We start from the raw sequence: 26,312 nt of genomic DNA, 5'->3' as shown, positions 1-26,312 counted from the left end.
GATAAACATTCAGATAAACTCAGAAAGAAGGAAACACCCCCAGCCACAGATAGGAAATAAAGAGACTTCACTAGAGGTCATGAAAAGCATTATAAATATTCTCAGTCATAACAATCCAGACCTAAGCAGAATATTGAGAGGAGACCCTGAGATCCCTTAAGCAGAGGAATCTTGCCCAACAAACAGTTGAAGTCCTGACAACTGCTCTTTCGTGGTGGGGGTCGAATGTTAAACTTATCAGTGGTAAACTGAGTGATCACTACGATTGCAGTCTAAAAACCACCAGGGGGAGGAGCCATGCACAAAAGAGCGCCAGAAAAAGATTGACACACAACTGTGTGTCGCGGTTTCCCTTGGTGGAATACGAGGAGTCTGACACGCATGGCAGGTGGTGGAAAGGTGAGCCGGGGCAAGGTATGGGAGCGGGTCAGAAAGGGTGGGCAAGGAACGCAGTGTGAAAGTGTTGTGTGGGAGGTGACCCCCTCCCAAAGTGGAGAGTGGACAGGGTAAAAGCAGAGAGCAGCCTTGCCAGGAGAAGGGGGACGCCGCTGGGCGGCCCTGTGCAGTGTCACTCTTTTATGGGTGAGCTATAGCCCTAGATCTGATCACTGGATCCTGAGGGTTCTCACACGTCGAACCCCATCAGGCATCGTTTTGCCCCTATCCAGCGGGAAGGGAAGAAGGTGATCTCATGGGCAGCGCAGTGACCTTACTGAGGACAGCAGTGTTCTCCAGGGCCCCCAAAGCAAAACGTAGAAAAGGGTCCTGTTCAGAGATCTTTCCTATATTTAATGTTTTGTGGTCTTGCTGACTGGTTGTCGACTTAAAGTTACCAACCCTTGGGTAGCAAACAAGGACTTCAAGTCTACAATTCAGAGGTCGACTTTTTCGCATCTATGGCTCTTTAGGGTGCCTCTATTCAATTCCCAATAAATTAATCAGATCAAAATGTATTGTGGTTCATTGTAGTCCTCTCATTTTCAGTTTGGAGCACCGACCTTTGGTCTCACAACACCTCCTCTGGGCTTTACAACAATACCCGTACCATTAGTCGTAGCTCGCAGGGCCCCTTGCAAAGTCAGCTGATCAGTCTTGTGGAACGGATTCTGCAGGACTCGATCAACATCAATATATGCCACCTTCTCCCATCATCTGACCTATATCCGAGCAAACTTCAGGACAGACCTGAACAGAGATATGCTTACCCAGGATTGGGCAACAACAGCAGAAACCTCAGGGATCTGCTCTACTGTCTGCTGAACTTGGCCGCATTTGTTCAGGTGGTCCCTTGGGTGTGGGTCCACCTTCTTTCCATGGTATATCTCATGCACAAGAACTGGATCCTAGCCTCCCAAAAGTTTGTGACTCTCAACTTATAGGACACGTTTCTAATATCCATGTTTCAATGGTATCTTCATATGGGAAGCCTGCTTGGAGGCTTCCCGTTGAGTGGTTCTTGTCCGACCACTCTTACTACAGATGCCAGCCTTGTGGGATGGGGAGCCATGCTGAACCTAGCTTCTCACTGGGAAAAGTAGGAACTGGAAGTGAGAACGCAATCCTTAAACTGGAAAGAATTGCCGGAGGTAACAACAGGAAGGGGTGGTCAAGATCATGATGCCTTGCAGCTCTAGCATAGCAAGCAGAGATCCTAGCGGGAGGCTCATCTCTCCTACCCTCAATTCGATTGGTCCATATCAGAGGGGTGGACATTGCAGCCGCTGATTTCCACAGCAGGGAATTCCCCATCCCGAGGAATGGGCTCTAAAACCATGGGTTTTCAAGAAAATTGCTCAAAGTTTGGAACTCCATCACTGGACCTTTTTGACTCCCATATGAATGCAGTTCTCCCGGAGTTTTGATGCAGATTCCGATGCTGGGGAGCTTGGGAGGTAGACAGGATGTCCCTGACTTTGTCAGGATTCCACCCTTATGCCTTTCCTCCTATCTCTCTTCTTCACAAAGTAATGCAGAAGATAAAAGAGACAAGGCAGAAGTGATTCCCCCCATTGGCCAGCGACCGTTGTTTTGTTTTCTGCTCCTCCTGGAATTGACAGTGGGGCAAATATGGTTGATTCCTCACAGGCATCATCCTGTGTAGAGCACACAGGGGGTTGGGGGTTCGGGGCGCTTGCAGGGCTGGTGTTCTTTGTGGGGTTATAACATTGAGAGGCAGTCTTCAAGATCAAGGCCTCACAGAGCAGGTGGTCATATCAGTGCAAGGAACCAGACTCCCGGCTATTTTAAAATCCCACAGCAGGCATTGGGATAATGTTGTGGCTTGGGCATTAGGAATAATATCCTCCCTCTCTCTTGTGGGGTCCCTGTGTCTATGCAGTTCCTCCGGGAGGATTTTTCCATGGACTCGACAGTCTCTCCTCTCATGGCCCAATGCACTGCCATCAAAGCTGTCGTGACTTATGGTACAGGGTGTCAGTTAGTGAAATCCATGTCAACTGCCTATTGTTGGATCAGCCCCCTTGGGATCTACCTTTAGATTTCAAAGCCTTACAATCTCACTCCTTTGAGCCTATCAGTTCCATTGATATTAAGCAATTAACCCTTAAGAAAGTGTGATGTCGGCTAGGCGGTATGGTCTGAATGAGTTCCTTCCTTCCTTCCTTCCTTCCTTCCTTCCTTCCTTCCTTCCTTCCTTCCTTCCTTCCTTCCTTCCTTCCTTCCTTCCTTCCTTCCTTCCTTCCTTCCTTCCTTCCTTCCTTCCTTGCTTCCTTCCTTCCTTCCTTCCTTCCTTCCTTCCTTCCTTCCTTCCTTCCTTCCTTCCTTCCTTCCTTCCTTTTGGTTCAAAGTTCTGTCGTGATGCCAACATTCTGTCCACCCCTCTCCCCTTTTCCATTCCAGAATAAGAAATGTGAAACCATTTGGAGGTCCAAAGAGCGGCCCTAGCCTACATGGAACGAACCTCAACGTTTAGGAAGGCTGACAACCTCTTCGTCACTTTCAGGGCAGCAGGACAGGGAGGAAGGCTTCACTAGTCTCCGTGAGCAGATGGGTCCATTCAACAATTTCACCGACCTACAAGATTTCTGTGGTTCCTCTTAAAACCTCTTCTTAGGGCATAGAAGTGTCCTATGCAGATGCCCAAGGTGTCTCATGGTGGATATACGCAGAGCTGCCACATAGGCAGACCCTAGCACTTCAATCACATATTATCGACGGAATGTAGAGGACCTTGCCGAGTGTGCTTTGGCCCTTATGTTCTGAAGGCAAGCACCCGTTGATGGGGCTAGTGCTGTATTCATTCTGCAGCATGAATACACCTTCAAGCAAGGACTTGATATAAGGTTGCTGTGGTGGCGGTAGTCACCACAAAAGGAAGTACCATGACGAGGAAGAATAGGGCTAGGAGTAATGAAGATTAGCGGTAAGTAGTAGGGGCCTTTACTTGGAAAGTGGTGCATGTTTCTGTTGAATGTTATTAGTTGATTGTCTTCATTTCATTGTTACATTCTGTGCTTGGTTTTCACTTCACATTTGCTGTGTATACATCTGCACACTTTTAGGCAAACTGTCTTTATAGCCACCTAGTTATTATTTAACTGACTTGTATGAATGAATAAATCATGTCCTTTTAGTTTGTATTTATAGTTTGCAATTTTTCGTTTTTCACATATATAATTTCCATTTTATTTTTCCATTTCATTTAATATTTCCAGAAATTAATGTTGACTTCCAAACTTCACCATTAGATGATAGTAAGTATTACCTACGCTTTAGCACTTTCTTTGTGAACTATTGTTGTTTATGAAATGTTGATATGTCCTTGATCCCTGAGCTATATAGCTGCAATCCAGTAAAACATTGCAGTTAGCTCCTCACATAACCTATGCTCACTGGTTCCAAGTGGCAGCCAGGGACTCATCCTTTCATCATTCTGAACCCAATACAAGCTACACTTTTCAGTTTTGTAATATCAGTGCGTATTATTTGAACGCCAACAGAGTAGTCCTTCAGTTTGACGTGTGCGCCATATCATTAACAGTCAATATTTACTCCCTTATATATGATAAGCAGGAATTCTTTTAGCAGCAATCATGCAACGATTACATTCATATATATTCAGTAAAAAAACTTTGTTAAAGGGACGTTATGGTTCAATGGCCCTAATAAAAACCTATAAAATTCAGTGCAAAAACGTTGTTAAAGGGACGTTATAGTTACTTTGCACTAATAACAATCTATCCATATTATGGTTCCAAGCAAAAACCGAAACCTCCCCAGAAATTCGCTAATTAAGGTAAGCTAAGGAACTATAACTCCTGCCACCACTGTGCACTGCTAAGACTAACACCCATGGCATCAACAATGACATCACAAATGTCATTGATGACATCACCAATGACATCACATGTCTGCCTCCCCCTTTCTTTCTTAATATGGATAGATTATTAGTGCAAAATAACTTTAATGTCCCTTCAACAATGTTTTTTCACTGATATATATATTCATTGAAAGAACTTTGTTAAAGGGACACTATGGTTAAGATGCGCTACTAAAAACCTATCAAATTTAGTTAAAAAACTTAGTTAAAGTGACGTTACTGTTACAAGTAAAACCGAAAACCCCCTGAAATTCGCCAGTTATGGTAAGCTAAGCAACCATAACTCGCGCTACCACTGTGCACATTTGTGTACATTTGTTGAAAATCCATCTGGCGGTTTGGGCTGTAGGCGTGAGCAAAGTTTCTTCTCCATTCAGTCTATGGGAAAAAAATTAATTTTGGGACCCCCTCTATAATTTTGCCTCCCCTTGACCAAACCTCTCCAGACTTTGCAAAAGAATTCAGAGTGGGCCCTATACTTTCTCTGCAAAGTTTGGTGAGGATTCGTCCAGGGGAGTGAAGTTATAAGCCGCCCAAAAAGTGCTCTTTCTATGGGTTTAGCATCTTAACCATAACTAGATGGCCGCTACCGCTGGCCATGTAATGCATCATTCATAAAGCTCTGTACATATCGACGCTTGCATTCCTAGCCGCCAGAACCACACCGGACCCTACCAGTACTGCCACATACTTGATATTATCCATTGCAAATAACACTTACGTTTGATAACATTGCCCTAGGAAGCATCGTTCTTGTGAACAAAGTTGTTCTTCCCCCACTGAACAACCCTCCCAACATATTCATTCTAGCACGAGTATAGTTAAATAAACAAAATCCAGTCCTAGAGTATTCGGGGAAGTGCTGGATAGTAGTGGTTTAAAAGTCACATTGTTCTCCCGTGCAATGTTTTGTAGGTGTGGTGAAATCATGTTACCCAAATGACAAACTGACCCGATTCAGTACACCTTTGTTTAGGATGTTAACATTTGAAGATGTCTGGTTAATTATTACAATTACATACATGAAGAGATGACTGAACTTCTTGGAGACCTTTGATCCTGAATACCACTTCAGTATTTAAAGTTTGTATGTGCCCCTTCCTACATTGTTTAGTCGTCGCACACGCCCCTCTGCCTTTCATGTAGTTTAATGAACACCACCCCCATCGGGAGCTCAAGCTATATTTTCTCACTATAGAAGGCTAAGTATTACTATATTTTGTTAGCCTACTTACTAGTAAGACACCACCCTGTCTCACTGTGAACTAAAATAAAGTCTACTGTGATATGGAACAAACACTTTCAAACTCTTTTTTGACATCAAGGTGCCAGTGCTTTTTGATTTGACCACTCCATTCTCTTACCTTCTGTTACCAACAATATTCACCTTAATACACAGTCTATACTTGACTATGCCCCTCTTGGCTCAGACTTGAAAGTTACAGAATTAACATTTTGGAGTTTGACTTGGGGTACAATGTATAGACTCGCCCAGGCAAATAAAAAATCATATGTCGAGGATTGCCCAAGCACACTCTCGAGACCCTCATGCATCCAACATTTCACTGTGTGCTAACTTAAAATTCTCTGAATCTGCCTTTGAAACCGAATGCATTTATGACAACACTTAGAACATTCCCGCCTCTTCCCTTTTGCAGAACCATGCTCCACCTAACCGGACTAATACGCGCCTGTGATATCACAAACCATCCTTCCCGCTGCATCTCTCCCTCCAGCCTCTATTTCCCGCTTCCGCATCCTCTTTCCTTCCCTGCCCTCTGGTTTTTTTCTTCCAGCAGACTTGATACCGACGGCGAAGGGTCACAGCACTCCACTAATACTACTATTTTGGCGCAGTATGAAAAAGCGCATTGACGTAACATATTAACATGTCTGCGCTGCACCCTTAATTAAAGGGCACAGTAACTTGAACAGAGAATACTTTTATCCTCATAGTCCCCAATATTATGGACCACCGATTGGGAATCGGGGGATGGTCCAGCACATAGAAGTTCCTGCACATGCCCTAAAATGGACTGACATTGCTGGGTGCCCATTTTGCGTCTGTTGGAAGCTTAGAGGAGTCTTGTTAGGTTTTCACCAACAGCTGCTAGGAGCTCCCTAGGCCAACGGGTACAATACATACATTCCTATATGACATTAACCGTGTGTTTTGGAAATGTTTAAAAGGAGCATTATGACACATCTCAAAGACATTTAAAGCATAAATTATATATATTATTGACATGCATGTATAATGTGAATCTTGTGTTAGAATTGTGGAACGCTATGTGCTAACTCCTCATTCGCAAGGGCTATAAGCCCTGCTTACTGGGGATCCTTGAAACCCAGGAGCTGCCTTTAGCTTCTGCTCCTCGTCTTTTTTTTCAACATGTCGGTGGGTAATGTGTTGTCAGAGTATTTAGATTCTCTTGCCGTCAGGGTTCATAACTCCTAGTTAGCTGAAACCTTGTCATGGAGGTATTCTAATCTCTGATGGTTCACAATTTTATCTTTTAGAAACTGAGCAGGTCCTTTTCGAAACGCAAAAGGTACTGAAAGCCGAAGAGAGAGCATATTATCTGGAGAAGGTACGGTAAAAAGTTATGAAAACTTATGTGTCCTTTTGTATTCTTTAATCTATATATTCCCTAGAACAACTTCTGAGCTAGACTCATCCTAAGTACTCTTGGTTCAATTGTGGATGCATTCAATAATCTCTACCAGGGGAGTTTTATGTTTTAAACGTGGACATTTATTTTTAGGGGGGTTCCCTCCGAACCCTCCGTACCCCACCTATTTTTAAATATTCCCAACACTCCCAGCCCCTTATCTACCCTTCCGCACCCCCCCCCACCAAAAAATTTGATTACATTTTTCGTAGTTTTATTCACGTTTAAAAGGCAGTCGTAATACTGCCCGACGATGAAACAACGCTATGGAATACGTCTTGGTAAGCAATGGGCTTTATTTAATTGGAATGCATGTTTTCTACCTGTTCTTAAGCCCAAATATGCTTTTACTGATTGTGTTCTACACTAGATGCATAGCGCACATGAGATCTGTTTCGGCCCTCCGTTCACTCAATCCCCGCTGGCCTTGGGCGAGGTCTTGTTGAAGTGGCCAATCTCACAGTGAACTTGTGCACACCTTGTGTCCCACTCTAGACCCTTTGTCGTTACTGCCGTTATTTCTATGCGTTGTGCCCAGAGCCGTTCGAAAGATTTGCGGGATTCGGGGCAGAAAGCGATTGAGGGGGGCATCATCTTCGCATGTGGTTGAAACATGGGCAGAGGCGTAGACCGGGTAGGGCCTGAGCGGGCAAGGCTCATCCAAACTCTGTAAATGCCCACTCTGCAACGCTGTGTGGGCATTTAAAGATGTTAATGTCACTGCAGTGGGCCCGACTACATTAGCTTCAGGCCCCACTTGTTAGACAATCCTGGCTACGCCTCTGAACATGGGAGGTGATCTTGTAGGAAGTGACGACAGTCATTGCTCCTCATTAGAATGATGAGAAGTGAGTGACATTACTGAAAGTAGCACAGCAGAAAAGGGCATCAGCAACATTGGTTCAAATGCCCAAAACAGATGTGCTCAGGGCTTTCTGCATGTCACATTCTCTGTAACCAGGATTCCTTACACAATATAGTAAAGTAAAAGGATGGCTAAGTATGCAGTTAAGCTCACCTTCTGTACATGTTATGCTGCACAAACCAAAATAATTGTTGTGAATGATTTTCATACGTACCACGCAAGGAATCCGCCATGGTTTTGCACCTGCTCAAGCCCAGGCAGATTCCATAGGGATCCATTAGTAAGCGCAGCCTGCTCAGTGTTTTTACAGGGATTCATGATATGGGTGGGATAATGAAAGTGTAAAAGTAATTTTTGTCTAGCTTTTAGTTTCAAGGGGTAGGGAGTTTGGTGTTGTGACGGCCAGTCCCCTGTGCACACGTTCAGTTTGAGGTGAGTGTCTTGCCTGCAGCCTGGCACATGTTAATGTTAATGTTAAAGGACATTTGTACTGCGCACTATCACCACCGGAGTGGTCCCCTGGCGCACTGGCGGCTCTGAAAAAGGGAGGAAGGGTGAGTTAGTGGGAGAAAGTAGGAAAAGTGCAAGAGAGCAGTGATGTGCTGTTGGCAGCCTCAGCCCGGTGGGTCCGTTGGCTGGGCCTGGGGTGTTTGCGGCCGGTAGTCATCGTGTACTGTTGTGGAAGTCTATGGCCCTCATTCCGAGTTTGGATTTAAGGGAAAAACGATGCCGGTAAAGGATTACCAGCATCGCTTACCACTACGGGCTATTGTGACCAACCAGACCACTATTCACGGCATCGTAAATTACGATGCCGTGAATAGCGGTCTGGGCGCGCACACGCAACACACCATGCTGGCATTAGCGGCATGCCGTAAACCGGAGAAGATCACAAGTGGGGCGGACATGCAAATAACAGCCTCATGAAGGTGGAAAAAGTGCATACCGGCATGGTGTAAATACCGGCATCGCTGACCAGGCGTAAAGAACCCTGAGCAGTGTTTCCAAGTGCCACAGGTGCACACAATCAGCACAGGTGGAGGCAATGGAGTCAGGGCCAGTACAAAAGGAGCACACCCACTCCCACACCAAGATGATACCAATAGTAGTAGCATTACTGGAGCTGGAGGCCCTGCTTGCAATGCCTCAACATCAACAACAACAACAGCCGCCACCACAGAGGAGAAGGAAGATGAGACAGGCCCAGCATGCCCCACCAGTGCAGCCACCGTTACCACGCAGGCAGCCCCCAATTTCTCACATCAAAGCCAGTCCTTTCAACCTAACCCCTGAGCAGATCCACACCCTGTACCGTCTGGACCGGGACACCATCACCACCATAGTGGACCTCATACACGACAACATAGTAAGCCTCATAGAAATACCCACCGCCATCCCCCCTCTACTGAAGGTAGTGTTTCTGCTCCACTTCCTTGCCACAGGCACCTACCAGCACACAATGGGGCACATGCATGGCATATCACAACCCTTATTTTCCCGGATACTGAACCAAGTGCTGGATGCCCTCCTCAAGCACACAAGGGCCTACATATCAGTACCACGGACTCCCCGGGAGATATTCGATACAAAAGTTGCCTTCCATGCACTGGCAGGCATGCCAAATTGTGTAGCTGCCCTCGACTGCACCCACGTGGAGTTGGTGGTCCTGCATGCCATGGAGGTGTTGTATCGCAACCGCAAGCAATACAACTCTATCAATGTGCAGATGGTATGCAACGCCAGCAAGATCATCACACATTGCTGTGCCCGATATCCGAGATCAGCACATGACTCTTTGGTCCTGCGGAACTCCACGCTACCACGCTTCATGGAACGACATGCTGGACGACGTGCCTGGCTGCTTGGTGAGTTGCCTGACTGGGCCATGGCAGTGCATCGGGGTTGTGAGGTGGGTGGCTGCATACTCCACCTGGGTGGGAATGGGGGGAATGCATACTCCACCTGGGTGGGAATGGGGGGGATGCATACTCCACCTGGGTGTGAATGGGGGGGGGGGAAATGCATACTCCACCTGGGTGGAAATGTTGATGTCAGTGCACGATGTGCACATCACCGAACACTGTGCCCCAAAGCATCTGAAACGGTACATGACACCGAAAATCCCATAGTGATGAAGTAAGGCCAACACCTATCACTACATGACTAACAAGTAACCAGCCCACATCCCACAACACATGCACCACTCATCAGCAGCCCTCACACACCGTAAGGCCATCCTGCACTATGCAGTGCATATGCACTATGTTGCTGTGTCCAGCATATCACCACACAGGACAATCCTCCCTGGGAGTGCATTGAACTGAGCCAACCAGGGATACCACAGTGTGTCACTGGTTCGGCACACCCATAGGAGTGCTGCATGTCACCATGGAAATGATCAGTGCAGAATGGCCAATATTGTACTGACTACAACCAACGCTCCCTACTACCAAATCTCACAGAACACAACACATCACTGATTTTACTCCAACACTGCTGTATGCATATACGATGCACGTGCAACAAGATGTCAGTGCACACCATGAAGCCTCTTGAAGATGCAACCCACACCATTAGTCCATTGCACAGGACACATAGCGGGGCCTGAAATGGGGTCAATGCATCCAGGGACATGTGCATGTGGGCACAAATTACCTGCAGCCATGTGAGACTAGTACAGTTGTCCAACATGAATGTGCGAACATTTACCTTCATTCCCCTCTCATGCAGGTGATGGTGGCTATCCCTTGAAGCCGTGGCTCCTGACCCCTGTCCGAAACCCACAGAACAGGCACGAGGAGGACTACAATCGTTCCCACACCCGTACACGTGTGGTAATTGAGCAGACCTTTAGCCTCTTGAAGGTACGATTTCGCTGCCTCAGCCGGTCGGGTGGGGCACTCCTCTACAGCCATGAGAAGGTGGCCAAGATCATCATGGCATGTGTAATGCTGCACAATATGTGCATCCGCCGGAACGTGCCCCTGCCCCCTGACATGGAACTGCTACCACCTTATGAAGATGAAGGGGGGAGGAAGATGTGGCAGGACATCATCATGGTTGCCGATGCACAGGAGGGACATGCTGTCTGGCAGTCAGTGATCGCACAATATTTCTGACACACAAGTCAGCAGAGGGTGACATAATGTTAGGACATAGGGCACTGGGTGTGGGGATACATGTCCAATATGCACTGTGCAAGATTAAATGACACATGCGCAATGATGAATGTCCACTCTGTTTATTTTCTTGTAACACAACCAGTGTATTGAAAGTACAAATATGAACGTGAATAACAAACCCTCCACCACCCTCAAACCCCCCTGCCCCTCCCACCACAACTCCCCCACACACCCTCACCCCCTCTCCATCCCCCCACAACTCCCCCACACACCCTCACCCCCCCTCCCCACACAACTCCCCCACACACCCTCACCCCCCTCCGTCTTCCCCCACAACTCCCCCACACACCCTCGCCCCCCTCCCACCACAACAACCCCACACTAGTCCCATAGGGTCCACGGAGCCCACATGAGGCTGCCAGTACAGTCATTCAGCGCTCCCGGAGCCAGGGGGAGGCATGTCCCATCGGCGCTGCGCACGGAGCGACCGACAGAGCGGGCTGGTCTGAGTGGAGTTGCTTCTGGATGGTGTGTCCTCATGCTGAGACTGTTGGCCGGGAAGAGCAGCCTCCAAAGCATTGGCTATGTGGCCGAGCACCTCGCAGAGGCGGTTTGTGTTTTCGGTGATGGACTGGCCCAGTGCCCTCAAATCCGCACGCCACTCCTCTCTGGCCTGCCGATTGTCCTGCAGAAAATCCGATATTAGGGCAGAGAGGTGGTTAGCCTGCTGTGCCCCTGCGGCTGCACCAGTGGCCCTGCTGGGGATCGGCCTGCCATGTCCTGCCGGCTCATCCTCCCTGGGACTGTTTATAGGACTGATATGTCCCTTTGTCTGTTCTTGCCCAGACTGCTCCGGTGTGTTGGCATCACCAGTGTCACTCATGGATAGCTGGCGGGTGGACAATTGTGCTGGGCTGTGGACTACTTCCACATAGTCGCCCTCAATGGTTCCCCAGATGTCATTGGGGCTGTCCTCAACTGCGAGGGGGGCCGTGGCTGCCACCTCCCCAGACACACTGGACTCCTCCGAACGTGGCGTTGTACAGGTGTCTGCAGGCAGTGCAGTGAGAGGTGGGGGTGGTGTGCCCTCCACGGGCCTTGCTGTTGCTGGTGATATATGTCCCAGTGGTGGCCTCCTTGCTGGGACACAGCGCCCCCTGGCTTGGCCCCTGGATGTGGAGGGACGGTTGCTGTCATGCTCACTGCCTGTGGGGGTGAAAGAGAGGGACGGCATGAGTGATGTTTGGATAGCCAGCATACATACATTAGTACGATTGTACATCCACACAATTGTGAGTAATAGGCATTTGTGTAGGGAACGGCACGTCATTCCATACGTGGGTGGTACATGCAGGCATATGTCGGTGTCACTCATTTTGGCCAGGTACTGTGCTGTCTGACATGCACACTATTTAGATCATGGACTCTGTGTGCCTCATGGAATTTGCTACTTTGTGTGGTATGTGTCATGTATGTTGCGGCCTTGCACCAGGCAACGGCTTGTGTCTCACTTGCTTTAGCATACTTTCCAGGGAGTGTGTGCGTGGCCGACCATGGCATCACTCTTTGGACAGATATTTGCCATTGACTTTAATCACTTTTGGATTAGCAACTTTTGCTTTGGACACTCGCCTCCATCAGCTGATGATGTGCCGCCACACTTCATCTCTCCGACCCCTTCCATGGATTCTGGCCCAATCATGCCCGCACATGTTTCCTCCCACGGACGGTGTGAGCTTTATTGGAGAACTTGGTCCTCCTCCAGTCTCCAAGGCCTGGGCACGGTTTGTAGAAAGTATATTCCGCACCCTCAGCCGCAGGTCATCCCGCCTTTTGCGGCAATCCTTGACCGTGCAGGGGGTGTTGCCCACTGCGCTTACCATCTGGCATACTAGTGCCCAATTTCCTTTTTTCGCAACATGGCCTCCCTCCTGATGTCACTGCTAAACACAGTCCCAGCATGCTCGTGTAGGGTGTCTACGAGCAACTAGAGTTCATCTGGGCTGAAGCGCTCCTTTCGGAGGTGGGCAGATCCCTTCTTGGGTGCTTTTGGCATTCCTGGATGGTTTGATTAACTTTCCAGACGATCACCAGTGTCCTAGGGGTCCTGTGTGGTGAGGATGGCAATGGATTGTGTTTTTAAAGATGGCCGCTGTGCTCCTTCCCGTTCCTGTGTGATGACGCTATTTCTGGTTCTGCTATTTAACGGTGACCGTAAATATCGGTGACCGTAATTAGCGGTCACCGCTATTTCCGGTCACCGCTAATGCCGCTTTGGACTATGGCGGTAGTGTTATCTACGGTGCGCTTCATGCCGGTAAGGGCTTTTGGGGGCCCTTTTGCGGCATGGCGCTAGGTACCTTATCGGTATGGCGCAAAGCTTGTGCCCGCAAAGTCGTAATAGCCCGCTTTTAACGGGCTTCTTCCAGCTCGGACGCGCTATTTGCGCCATGCCAGTAAGGGATGGAACTTGCCTCCAAACTCGGAATGAGGGCCTATGTGTGGTTTTTTTTGTTGGTTTTTTTGTGTGTTGTTGCAATGTAGTGAAGTTTGTGTGGTTTGTTGTGCTGTACATTTGTGGTTGTGTTTGGTTTAGAGTTTGAGAGGTGTGTACAGAGGGGGAAATTGTTAATGTAATTGGTTAGTTGGCATCTCTATCCTGAATTGAGGTGCCGGGCTTTTGTAGTCTCTCCTGATGCGCCACTGATCTGATCTGGGCACATCTTGCATTCAATGTCCCTTTCACATCTGTCCCCCACCTCAACCAGCCTCCCTCCCAACCTCACCGGTCCTCCCTTCCTACTCCTGTGGCCAGAGCGCCTGCCAATGTCCACCACTCAGCTAGTGTGGTGATTGTCAGTATCTTGACAATTCAATTGACACTTGGTACCTGGTGGCAACTAAGGGGAACAGGGGGTGAGGTTGTTGGTGGGATTGTCTGGGGTGGTTGATTCCGTCTCCATGGCTGTCACCTGTGTTTCAGTCTATCTGGTGTCATCCGTCCCGGTACTGCGGGAGCTTCCCTGTCATTTCTGGGGCTGTCAGTGTCCTTACCAGTTTAGTCAACCTTTTTCCCTGTTGTATCAGATTTCAATTTGAGTCTGTGGTCTTGAAGAGCCAGGTTTTTAGTAATTTTCTGAATTTGTGGTGATCTTCCATGTTTATCTCTTTTGGGATGTTGTTCCAGGTTTTTGCGGATAAGTGGTAGAAGGAGGTGCCTCCAAGTTTTTTCTTAAGGTATGGTTTTAGTTCCAGGCGGATTTCATTGCTGGATCGGAGGGGTCTCTTTGGTTTGAGTTTTGGTTTGGTACTGGGTGGGGTGACAAAACCTTGTTTGGTGTGGGCGCTGGCAGTTATTGCTGGTCAAATATATGAAACTCTTAGTACTTGTTGCAAATTATTGACAATTCAGTCTTGGATTAGTGTTGAACATGGTGCTTTTTAATTATCTGGTACAACATGACACATTTGTCATCTGGTGCCGAAAGTGGTGAAACAACAAAGCCGACGTGCGTTTCGACCGTAGTCTTTATCAAGGCAAAGGAGTTTGTTGACGGGCTCCTAGTGGAGTGGAAGGCAGTTCACCCTAAGCAGGGTGCTGATTTGCGGCTTGATAGCTCATCTGAGTCTGGTGGTGTCCGTTCGTTCCGTATGGTTCCAGTTCCAGTGAACTTCCTTCCACTCCACTAGGAGTTCCTATATGTTTCCAATAAATTGGACAAAATTACAATGTGCCTCTTTTTTCTGCCAGAAAATAAACATGGAAAAAAGAGAAAGGAAAAATGTCAAATTATTTTTTGAAAGGGAACACCTGAAAGGCAACACCTACAAGCGTATAACTCTATTCGCTCTGATGACTTATAGTGAATGTGTAGGTTATTAGATGGAAGTTCGCTGAGCTTGCAGAATTTGCTGTAGCATGCACATGAATTATTCTTTAAATTGCATAGGTCTTGTTCGTTAGTGTCAAACTATATTGCTCCCCCAAAACTAATTTTAATTAGGAGTCATTCATTGTGTAATTCAGGGGGTTTGAATTGATTCAAAATAATCAGTGGCGATTTAGAATGAACACAATTTTAAATGTTGTTGCTTTTGCGTTATGGGGAAATTCATAGAGGTGGTTTGATAGATTTAAATAAAACACGGGGATCGGTGAGTATATTCTAGTTTAAATGATAGGTATAAATAATAATTTTCTGTATCATCATTTTCGATATGATCAGAACTAAAGTAATGCATTTCTGTATAGTGTAATCTAGAGGCATTTATATCTTTCATTCGTTAATAAAAGTAATATCTGGTCAGCGCAATAGGAAACCTAACTTTACATTTTTTGCTTGTTTGACAATGTGAACAGTTAGACTGCCTTATGTCTCTCTTTTGCAACAGACGTTTTTTTCACGAACATTATGTGAGAAACCTGAAGGTGTCTCCCTGGCTAGTCCCCCAGGGATCTGTCTTCCAGGTGGCTAGGACACAGCCATCGCTATTGGATCCAGTTCCTGGGGGTGGAGCAGTGAGGGAGGATCACCTGGATGGTGGCTCCTTAAGGAGTGGGAGTGGGAAACTGACGGGTGAGTAGCAGTATCCTCCGTCTCTCAAAACCTTTTCCCCATCCTACCACGTAGGATATTCTAAAACACTGCCCCCCCCCCTTTTCCGACACAAACACTTTTGCACAACACAAAAAACAACAGACTAACACCAGAGCTGTTTACCTGACATGTCCCAATACAAGGGTCAGGTAAAGTCAGGCAATTGACCAAAATCACACACACCTGACCTCCCTTCCCCTTCCCTGCAGGGATAAAAGGTGGAGCATGAGAGCACAGGTCGAGCAAGGCAGACTGCACAGCGTGAGGTCTAACTCAGCACAGCAGTTCAAGAGGAGGAGAAAGACGGTTCATACCGAGAAGGTGACAAGGAGAGAAGTGGCCTTGCCTTTTCTGATCAAGGCCCGTGAAACCTCTGCAGGCAAAAACATAAGACCACGAACAAAAGCCAGCGTGTGTTGCAGCAGATGTCAATGGTACACAAGACCCTCTTCCGCTGATTACCAAGCAGGGGAGTGACGCTTGTCTCGGTGGTACCAACCTTGACTCCAATAAGAAGGAAAGGCAAGTGGTTCATCGCAGCCAGTGAGTCAAGGGGAGAGTCGATACGAAACCAAACTGTGTTGAACGAAAAGTAGCAAACGGCTAATTTGAACTGTGAAAGGCTTTAAGTGCTATTGATAGAAAAGGGGGGAAACCAGCAAACAGAGGAGTCCGGCACCACGGGGGTGCTCACGTAGGAAACTCTGGCCGATTACTCGATGGTAGAGACTACAGTAACCAGAAGGCCTTAGGAAAAGGCGAAAGGGGGTCAAAGTGGTCATACAGGGTCTTGTAAAATCTCTGTACAGTCGAAAGTCGTTAACCGATCGAGGATTGTGAAGCTAAGGGAAATTAATCCCGCTTGGTGAAATTAGTGCGTTGCAAAGGTTGGCAAGAGTGAACCCGGCAGTGGGATGCTAACAAGAAGGGACTAAGTCTGAAATCCCATGAACAGTGCGTTGACAGGAGTGAACAAGGCGGAGAGATGTCCACAGTGAATTGTTTGAAAAGACATTAAGAACCATGAGGGTAAGAAGCATTATAAGACGAGGGGAAGTGGATTGTCCCCCCTTGGCATTAGGATCCGAGCCCGGCAGAGGAGATCTAGGGGGTGGAAAGCCATCACCCCTACGTTCTTTTGGAAAGGCACTATTTGTTTGTTTTGTTGAAGCCATCAGGCCCTTGAAAGCAAGAGACTTTTATTGAAAGGGACTTAACCATCGAAAAACCTGAAATCTGGTTCGGCACTGTTGGCTCGTGCTGGGAAAGTTTGAGTGTATGCTGTGCTCAGGAGATCCACCTTGTTCCGTGCTCAAAACGTGGGCAAGGGAGACCCCTGGCAATCACATCCTGACTTATTATTTATGAACAGTTCTTTCTTTATTGAGAACCTTATCCCACACTCTTTCTGTAATTAGTTGTAAGGGTTTGGCAATAGGTTTTTCTTAGTATAGGCCATTTTACATTGACAAGACGCCACAATGACTGCCTTATTTTTCATTTGGTTGTCAAAGCTTGCTCCCATCTTAGATTTAGGTTTAGGTTGGGCGTTTTTCCACCCTGCATTTACAGTTTCATAAAAACCCTTGAAATGTGATCACTTGTGTCTGTCTTTACTGTTGCCACCATGAGTTCCTTACAATTATAAGAACAGTCATCTAACTCAATTAGTTGTATTGTGCAATTTGAAACTTTACCCATACTCTACATTAACTGTTATAGGAACACATACATTTGCTATGGGGTAATGGATCTCCGACTTGGTAAATGTAAGTGCCATTTGGTGACTATTTGAAAGCAAATCATTTGTCTGCTGGTGTATCATCCTGTGCTGGGGTAGTCAACCAGTCCAACAACCAGCCCATTCAGAAAATCCATGGGCCATTGGAGGGATAGGCAATTAGAGTTCAATAACCTTTATCTGCAAGCAGGGGCACGCACACCAAAGAGGCATTCACTTATGTCCGAGGAGTCCAGTGCTCCAAAGTGACTGTTTTGGTAAGTTCTGTTGGGGCAGCTCAGTCACTTTGTTTGTTTTGTGCAGCTTTTGTCGCTCCCATCACTGCCCCAATGCAAATCGTCTGGGAAGTAGTTTTCCTGTTACCATATGCTGCAGGCTCAGTGTTCCCTCTATACCTGAGATGTTGTACAGGCATCGTTCATGGTGTGCTGCTGGGGGTTTCGTTTGAGCAAGTTATTAGTTGTGTGGATTAATCTATATGACAGCAAATTGGCAGATTTGCATAATTGAGTCTATCTAGCGAGGTTGCCTATTGGTTTGTTGACCTTGACAAGATAGTTTGAGATTGTCTTAGGTAGGGCGCCTATGGGCGTGACTGGCTTGTCACAGCCGCATGTTGAGCTTTTTGTCTTTGTGTCCACCTGAGGGCCTGTTGCTTGGTTAGACTTCCTTCTTTTATTTGTAAGGTTACCTGTGATCCTGTGGGTCATTCCAGCAGCTGACTGTGGGTCTTTTCTGGTGCAACCTGCAGGTACTGTTCAATGGGTTTGCGAGCAAGATCAGGGTAGAGTTGTGGCATTCGTTCATGGCAGAATGGAAGCCCAGACTCTGACCATATGGATCAGCTATCAGTTGTCTCCTTTGCACCTTATTTCTTTGTGATGGGTTGTGTCATTTAGTGAGGTCCTCATCCAGTGATCCACATGTTGAGGTTGGTGATTTCTTTAAGCTGCTTTTGCACTTTATTTTGGCATGGGGTCTGTTCTTATTTTCTAATGATCTGTGTATTAGGTTTTCCAGGGGATACATGGGGCTGGTACCTTGTGGTGCCTGGCGGTTTCTTGGAAAAAGAAAATCCTAGTTCAGATAGGGTACAGGGACGATGGGACTTGATTCTGGTGTTTACAGTCGGTCAATAACTTTATTTTGGCCGTAGAACCATAAAAGTACATGCTAACTGTGAGAAACCTGAAGGTGTCTCCCCAGCTAGTCCCCAGGGATGTGTCATCCAGGTGGCCATGACACATCCATTGCTATTGCATCCAGTTCCTAGGGGTAGACCAGTGAGGGAGGATGGGGTGGTCCTTGGGGAGTGGGACACCGACTGGTGAGACGCGGTATCCCCCTTCTTTAAACACCTTTTCCACATTCTACCACGTAGGACATTCCAAAACACTGCCCCCCCATTTTCCGTACGAACACTTTAGCACAACACGAAAGGCAACGGACTAACACCAGAGCTGTTTACCTGAGCTGTCCCAATACAAGGGTCAGGCAAAGTCAGGAAATTGACCAGCATCACACACACCTGACGGCCCTTTCCCTTCCCCACAGGGATAAAATGTGGAGCATGAGAGCACAGGACGAGCAAATCAGACTGCACGACGTGAGAGCTAACTCAGCACAGCAGCACAAGAGGAGGCGAAAGACGCGTGTACCGAGAGGGTGACAAGGAGAGAAGTGGCCTTGCCCTTTCCGATTAAGGCCTGTGAAACTTCTGCAGACAAGAGCATAAGAATGTAGACAATAGCCTGCGTGTGTTGCAGCAGGTGTCAGCGGTACACAACACCCTCCTCTGCTGATTACCAAGCCCGGGGATAGACGCTTGTCTCTGTGGAAAAGCTGTTGTGAACCCAAAGGAGGGAGGCTGACGATTGAAAAGGGGTCCGAACCTGAAGGAGGGAGAACCAAGGGTGGAAAAGTCATCACCCATAGTTCGTTGAGAGGGTCTGCGCCTCCAAGAGGGGGACCCAGGGGTGAAGCTGTCACCCAGAGCCATACGTAAAACGAAACTATGGGCCTCATTACGACCCGTGCGGAATTGGTTAATGGGTTCCGCTAATGGATGCGGACCTGTTAACACCATTCGCCACGATTACGAGGTCCCCTCGTGGGACCCGGTAAGGACGCCTGGCAAAACCAGGGTCCCGCGAGGGGACCAGGGAGCTAGCAACGGGCCGGTCGTAATCGGCCCGTTGTTACTCCCTCTCCCATTCCCAGTGAGCCCTATGGGGGTTCAAATGGGAATGTGGAAGGTCCGGGCCCGGGTTCCCTGAGGGAGGAATTACTGGGCCCTCCGAACTCGGAATGGCCCTGTAATTCTCCATTCAGGGGACCCGGTAAAGGAGCCCAGTTTGGCGGCAGCCATGGAGCTAATAGCTCCATGGCTGCCGCCAAACTCATAATGAGGCCCTATGTGTTTGTTTGTTGAAAATATCAGGCCCTCAAAGGCACGAGACTTTTTAGTAAAAAGAGACTTAAGCATCGAAGAACCTGTTAGCTGGAACAGAACTGTCGGCTCGTGCTGGGAAAGCTTGAGTGTGTGCTGTGCTCAGGAGACCCACTTTGTCCCGTGTTCAAAACATGGGTAAGGGAGACCCCTGGCAATCACATTTTATTTATTTATTTATTTATTTAGATTTATATAGCGCACAGCGGCCCTGGGGCATTGTGCCACTGTTACAGAATACTTGCTTAGTACAGACTTACATAAGAAGAGCAACAATGCAGACAATATTGACAACCGTAGGAAGATGCATGTTCATTGGTTACAGCGGAACAGCATAACAGGTTTGACATTTTTTTGCAGGTTACAGAGAAGTGACATGATTAGTTGAACAGATTGGTTTTGAGCATTTTGCGGAAGACTGTGTAGGACATTTCATTTCTGAATGCAGTGGGGAGGGCATTCCAATTTTTGGGTGCTAAGTGTTGAAAACTGGAGCCTCCTTCTTTGGTCCTTTTGAAGGAGGGGACATAGATCTAGTTAGTGAGATGAGATGTAGTGGGTCTGGGTGAAGAGCTGAGGGTGATCCTTTCCAATTGATAGGGGAGGGGGGTGTTAAATGAAAGGCATTTGTGTGTAATGGCCATGGTTTTAAAGAGAATGTGTTCTTTAACCGGCAGCCAATGAGCATCTTTCCTTGCCTGGGGATTGTGTTCCCTTTTTGAAATACTCAATGCTGCTCTGAGGGCATTTTTTTGTGTAACTTGTAGCTTGTTAAGATTTTTGGCAGAGGTGCCCAGGAAGAGGGCATTACAGTAGTCAAGCTTGGTGCCGACTGTGGCTCTGGCAATTGATAGGCAGTTTTTAGTTGATAGGAATTGTTTGACTGCGTTGATGACTTTTGTGGTGAGGGCAGCAGAGGAGGCTATGGCACTGACCTGGTGTCATGGACAAGGAGGAGTCAAGGTACACTCCTAGAGTTTTTACTACTGATGAAACAGTGATAGTGGTATTGTCGTTATTGAAGGTGCTGTATTGAGGGAGAGTTTATTGAGCATTTCTTTGGTGCCTACCACAAGGATCTCTGTTTTATTCATTGAGACAAAGTCCGTTGGCTGCCATCCATGTTTGGATGGCTGTGTAAATATTGGTTAGGGCCGCAGAGTCTTGTTCGTAGATGCCGGTTAGGGGGAGTAGGACTTGCGTGTCTTCGGCATAGTTTGTGTAAGCTATGTCACGACGATCCAAGTCATTGAAGAGATGGAGGGTGAAGATGTGGTACAGGGTGGATGCAGTACATGATCCTTGAGGGACTCCACTGTGTATGGTGGTGGGAGAGGCACACGCAGAGTCTGAGAAGACTCTCATAAGTCATCCATTGAGGAAGGACGCAATCCATGCTATGACTTGCGGAGAGAAGTGTGGTGCCTTTTTTAGTTGCTTACCGAGAATTTCATGGTTGACGAGATCAAAGGCAGCCAACAGATGTAGCAGGAGGAGAAGTGCCGGTTTGCCTTTGTCCATAATGTCGCCAAGTTGTATTTTGAGATCGAGTAAGGCAGGTTCTGTCCCATGGCCTCGGCAGAATCCGGATTGCCTTTTGCCTACGATCTTGTTTTTTTCCAGAAATTGTTGGATTTGCGTGTAGGCAACCTTATCCAAGATTTTGAGCAAAAATGGGATGGTGGTGATGGGCCTATAGTTGTTGGCTATTTCCGGGTCCAGTGAAGGTTTTTTCAGAAGTGGGCGAACCCTGGCTTCTTTTAAGCTGTCAGGGACTGTATTGGAGTTGAAAGAGGCGTTGATGAATGTTTTTAGAAAAGGGGCTAGGGTTTCTGCACAGTCTTTGACTAGTTTGGCTGGGCAAGCATCTCCTTTACAATTATATGGCCCGATTTTGTTGACAATGTCTACTACTTCAGACTCAGTAACTTCCCTGAAGGAGAAGAGTTTTATCTTGTCTTCGGTGACCTTGCTGTCAGGGTGAGATGCTAACCTGATATGTGTAGAGAGGTTTTTGTGATGCACATGGATCTTCTTTTGCAGGGGCTCAATTTTGTTTAGCAAGGCTGTTTGTATACTGGTACACCACGCTTTGTCTTTAAAGATCTCTTGTGATTTGGTGGCTGGGGTGGATAGTTCTTTAAAGATAGCGAAAAGCTCTTTTGATTCGGAGGTGGCATTGGTGATTCTATCGTTGTAGGAAGAAGATTCGGCTGTAATTATGGCTTTCTTGTATTGAGTGACCAAAGTTTTGTAGGTGGATAGCATGGATTCCTGTGGGGATCCTAGCCATTTGCTCAGGGCTTTACGTTTTTGGGCACGTAATTCTTTCAGTTCTGCGGAGAACCAAGTATTGGAGTATTTTATTTTTTTCGCTTTATTGTTCTGTGGTGGTGCAATGATGTCAATAGCTGTTTTCAGTGTTGTGTTATAGATATCCGCCAGCACTGATGGGTCTGAGGAAGTTGGGAGGTTGAGCGTCTAAGTGGGGGATGATCCTTTCTTTAGTAAGGTTGGGATAGGACTGAAGTTTTTGAGTGTGGTGGCGCAGGTCGGAATGAGGAAGTGTATACGGTGATGGTCAGACCAAGGGGTCGGGGTGTTAGAGCTGAAGTCTACATCACAGTTGTGGTCTAATACCCAGTCAAGGGTGCGCCCTTTGTGATGGGTGGGAGTGAGGATTTTTTGGTGGAAACCACGCTCTTGTAAAGCTTGGGCCAAGGCTTTGGAAGGTCTATCTTTCAGGTGATTAAATCCCAGATTGAAGTCACCTAGGAGAACTGTTTTGTAGAGGTTTAAAGGTTTTCACCTAGGAGATGGATGAGGTTATCATGGAAGTCCGCTATTGGACCTTGTGGGCGGTAGGCTAGGTGGACGGTGATGGTGGTGTTAGGGGAGATAGAGATCTTAACTGCGAGGGAATCAATGGTCTCCCCGAGTTGTGAGGATCTTTGTCTGACCGCTAGGCAGTCTTTGACTATGAGGGCTACTCCCCCACCTTTGGCTGTGTGTCTGTCTTGCCTATAGATAGAGTGTACTTGTGGAAGGGCTAGTGAGAGGGCAGGACCAGCGGCTTCATGGTGCCAGGTCTCCGTGATAGCTAATATGTCAAGGTCGAGATTGGTAATGAGGTCATGGATTTCTGTGGCATGTGCTGGGAGGGATCTTGCATTAATCAGTGCACATTGCAGATTGGTTGGTGCCACGATTTTACTTATTTTGCCTTTACTTGAATGGGTGGTCGTGGTGGTTCCTGTGACCTTGGGCAGGGTGGGTGGTGATGGGACTTTGGCAGTCTGAGGTGGGCCAGTTGTCTTAGTAAGGCTGTGGTGTGCCTGAGGTGGGTTGGGGTGAGGCGTATAACGGGAGCGTAGACCAAGGAGTTTGTTTCTGGTGTCGATTCATCTGGGGTATTTAGCTGGTATGGGGGTTGTGGAAAGGTTGTCTGTCAGATTGGGTTTGGTGAAAAAAGATGGTATGAAGTGGGTCGGTGGGATGTTTGAGAGTTTTAGGAGTGCTGTTGTGGCCATGCTGTGCACAGTTGCGTGCGTGTGGGCTGGTTTGGCCATTGTGACCACAGGGCTAGATGTCTACTAGGTTTACTGCTGGTGAATAGCAGATACTATGGGTGGTTCACTGTTGGGATCCTAAATGCTGTGCATTGGACTGCACTTAGCACAGTTGTAACATTGTCCATACAATCTGTCTACAATACAGGTCTGCTGGGGTAAGGCACTGAAGGTAGAATTATCTGACTGAAGGCATACACAAATTGGAGCATAAGTAGTTGAGGAGTGTGTGTCATTTAGAATAAGCAGTTAACATGCTAGTAGAGCAACACCTGTATTATAGCTTTACTGGTGGCATAGGCGATATGGTCCTTCCCTTGAACAGTGGCATATTACAGTGGGGTAAGCATTACACTGCATATACATGTGAGCATACTGTAAACAGGCAGTGTGCACTTGCACAAACAGTAAACTATATAGTGTTGTAGAATACAGTTAGCAAAATGACAACCCGAATTGCAGCGGGAAGAGTGGCACAAACAATTCGCTATTTAGTGGAGTGGAGTACAATTCACAAAATGACAATGCAAATTGCAGTGGGAAGAGGGCGCAAACAATACCCTATTTAGTGGAATGGAGTACAATTTGCAAAATGACAACGCAAATTGCAGCAAATTGCATCCTGACTAATTATTTGTGAACACTTCTTTCTTTATTAAAACCCTATCCTGCACTCTCTCTCTGATAAGTTGTAAGGATTTGGCAATAGTTTTTTTTGGTATAGGCCTTTTACTTTGACAAGACACCACAAAGACTGCCTTATTTTTCATTTGATGATCGAAGCTTGCTTCCATCTTAGATTTAGGTTTAGGTTAGGTGTTTTTCCACCCTGCATTTACAGTTTAATAAACACCCCTGAACTGTGATCATGTGTGTCTGTCTTCACTGTTGCCACCATGAGATCCTTACATAACACATACAAAAAAACAATAAAAGATATGACTATACATCCTTCCATGGTATAATTGAGCAATAACATTAGCCCCTGAACCTAACTGCTATGAAGTAAGCCCATATCCCAATTAAGTTCTCTTTGAGTAGACCAAAAGCACAGGATCATTTGTTCCAATGAAATTGCCAAAAGACCTTTTCCCCTAGCAGCACTAAATTAGCACCAAAGGTCACAGGATACTGTGGCCTATTTTCAAAGGGATAGTCATTGTTGGTCTGGAGGTGTGCTCTATGTTCAATCGTGCTATTTTGTGGTGGGCAACGTCTCGTTTTAATGCCCAATATATCATTGGCCACTCTCTGCTCTGTGAGGTCAATCCGTAGAAGATCAAAGGGGCTCACCCCCTTATAGGGCAGTCTGGTACAGTTTAAGATACCCTCATGAATTACAGGTAGGCAGCCATGTAGAGCACTGAGCCAGTGGATACATGTATTTATAAGCGCTTCCCTGGTTTCTAGGTAGTTCGGGGCCAGTTTGGGAACCTTGTGCAAGAATACTATCCCCCCCTCCACCCCCCCGTATGGCACCCTCTCATATTACTGTTGTTCATCCACTGCCCAGGCTGTGGTCTGCTGGCCCTAAGCCAAAAATCATTGGGGGCGGGATCTAGTGCTGCATAGCCAGTCCTACCCGCTGGCTTATCAACCATGGGATTAGCACTAAATGCATAACAGTGCCCGACAGTGATCGACTGGGATCTTTGCCCTGCATGATTCAATAATCTTGAGGTGAGGGCAGGGAAGCCTGAATTGTTTGGAGCTTGGGGCCCCTGGTCAGCCAGAGCGCTATTAAGGCCAGTGCTTTCTCTGATTGCATGAATGGTGCCCGGTCTGTACATACTGGTGCTAATCGTGTTTTTGGGGACATCAGGGGTGTGGTGATCTATTTCCTCCAATGGTTAAAGAGCCCCCAACACATCCTCCAATATGATTGGGGCCCTCCCCCCACCATGGCTGCCCCTCTTCCCTGAGATTCGAGGAAGGCCAAAAGCAGCCTCTTTAAGTCTGCTAGCTCAGCCAAAACCAGACTGCATTTACAACCACTAGCCACAAATGGCCCTTGGCAGCTGGGTCAATGGTATGCAAAATAGATGACCCGGGAGGGATAGGTGGGCAGGGGGGGCTGGTACACAACGGGGGGGGGGTGGGTGGGCACTCATTCCCAAACCCTTCTTGTTTCGGTCTAGGCCTATTGGGGAGGGGCTATTGTCATAGACAGCATGTAGTTTGTCTTTGGTGCCCTCGTTATCCATATTCTCCATGGGTTCAGCCAGCCTGTTGGGGGCCGGGGAGGATGGCAGCTTTGTGAGATCTGGTTGGGGTCCCTGTAAGGTTGTAATCTCATCAACCTTATTGTCTGTCATGGGGTTTTTCCTGGACAGCAACCTCCCTCCCCCTATGTAACCAGTTTGGTGGCGCACTGTTCGCAGGATTCTGGTCTGCACTCGCCATCGCAGGCACTAGTATATCTTCGTCCACCACAGTTCTGGTTTGGGGGATATCAAAAATATCAGAGCTGGTCAACAGATGCTTATTGAGAATCAAAGCCTCTGGAAATTAGAGGGTTAAAATCGCTCCATTATCACTCCCTACACCTTTCCCACGAGGGTTAGGTCCACCTGAGGTGCTGGCCAGGCCCTCGTACATTAATGGGCCAAGAATTTCATTGTCTCTGGAAATGACTGTTATGGCTGTGGGTGATCGCTCTGCTACTGCTACTGGCATGTGGGTTATCCTTATTGTCTATGTCTCCGCCAGACATCCTGGTTAGCGCCAAGAAATGGATGAATCTCCCTAATATGGGTATATATCGCTCCCGATAGTCTTGTGGGGCCGTTTCTTGTCACTGACAAGTGAAGAGGGTTCTGTACAAATGTTCAGTTTTACTGTTGTTATTTTTCTTTTTGGCATTGTGTGACCTGACATGGTGGTGGAGGGGTGGTGTACGTGGTGGAGAGGCTCTCTTGGGAGTTAACGACCACGGCAGTGCGGTTGGGAGACGGGGG

General features: G+C 47.2%; 1 protein-coding gene across 4 annotated transcripts in view; it reads left to right on the top strand.

Moving 5' to 3' along the window:
• Positions 1-26,312, top strand: part of HOATZ (HOATZ cilia and flagella associated protein) — a 190,606-nt gene that overhangs the window by 4,248 nt on the left and 160,046 nt on the right. For 2 of the 4 annotated variants that reach the window (XM_069617302.1, XM_069617300.1), the window contains exons 2-3: positions 3,675-3,713; positions 6,860-6,930. In XM_069617302.1, coding sequence (XP_069473403.1) covers positions 3,675-3,713; positions 6,860-6,930 — 110 coding nt within the window. The remainder of the gene's footprint in view (positions 1-3,674; positions 3,714-6,859; positions 6,931-26,312) is intronic. The other 2 variants (XM_069617303.1, XM_069617301.1) reach the window with 1 other exon arrangement.

The sequence above is a fragment of the Ambystoma mexicanum genome, chromosome 9, assembly GCF_040938575.1.
Source record: "Ambystoma mexicanum isolate Mex_15411 chromosome 9, UKY_AmexF1_1, whole genome shotgun sequence".
NCBI lineage: Eukaryota > Metazoa > Chordata > Amphibia > Caudata > Ambystomatidae > Ambystoma > Ambystoma mexicanum.
Note: the sequence above shows the minus strand (reverse complement) of the source record. Positions and strands in the feature narration are given on the sequence as shown.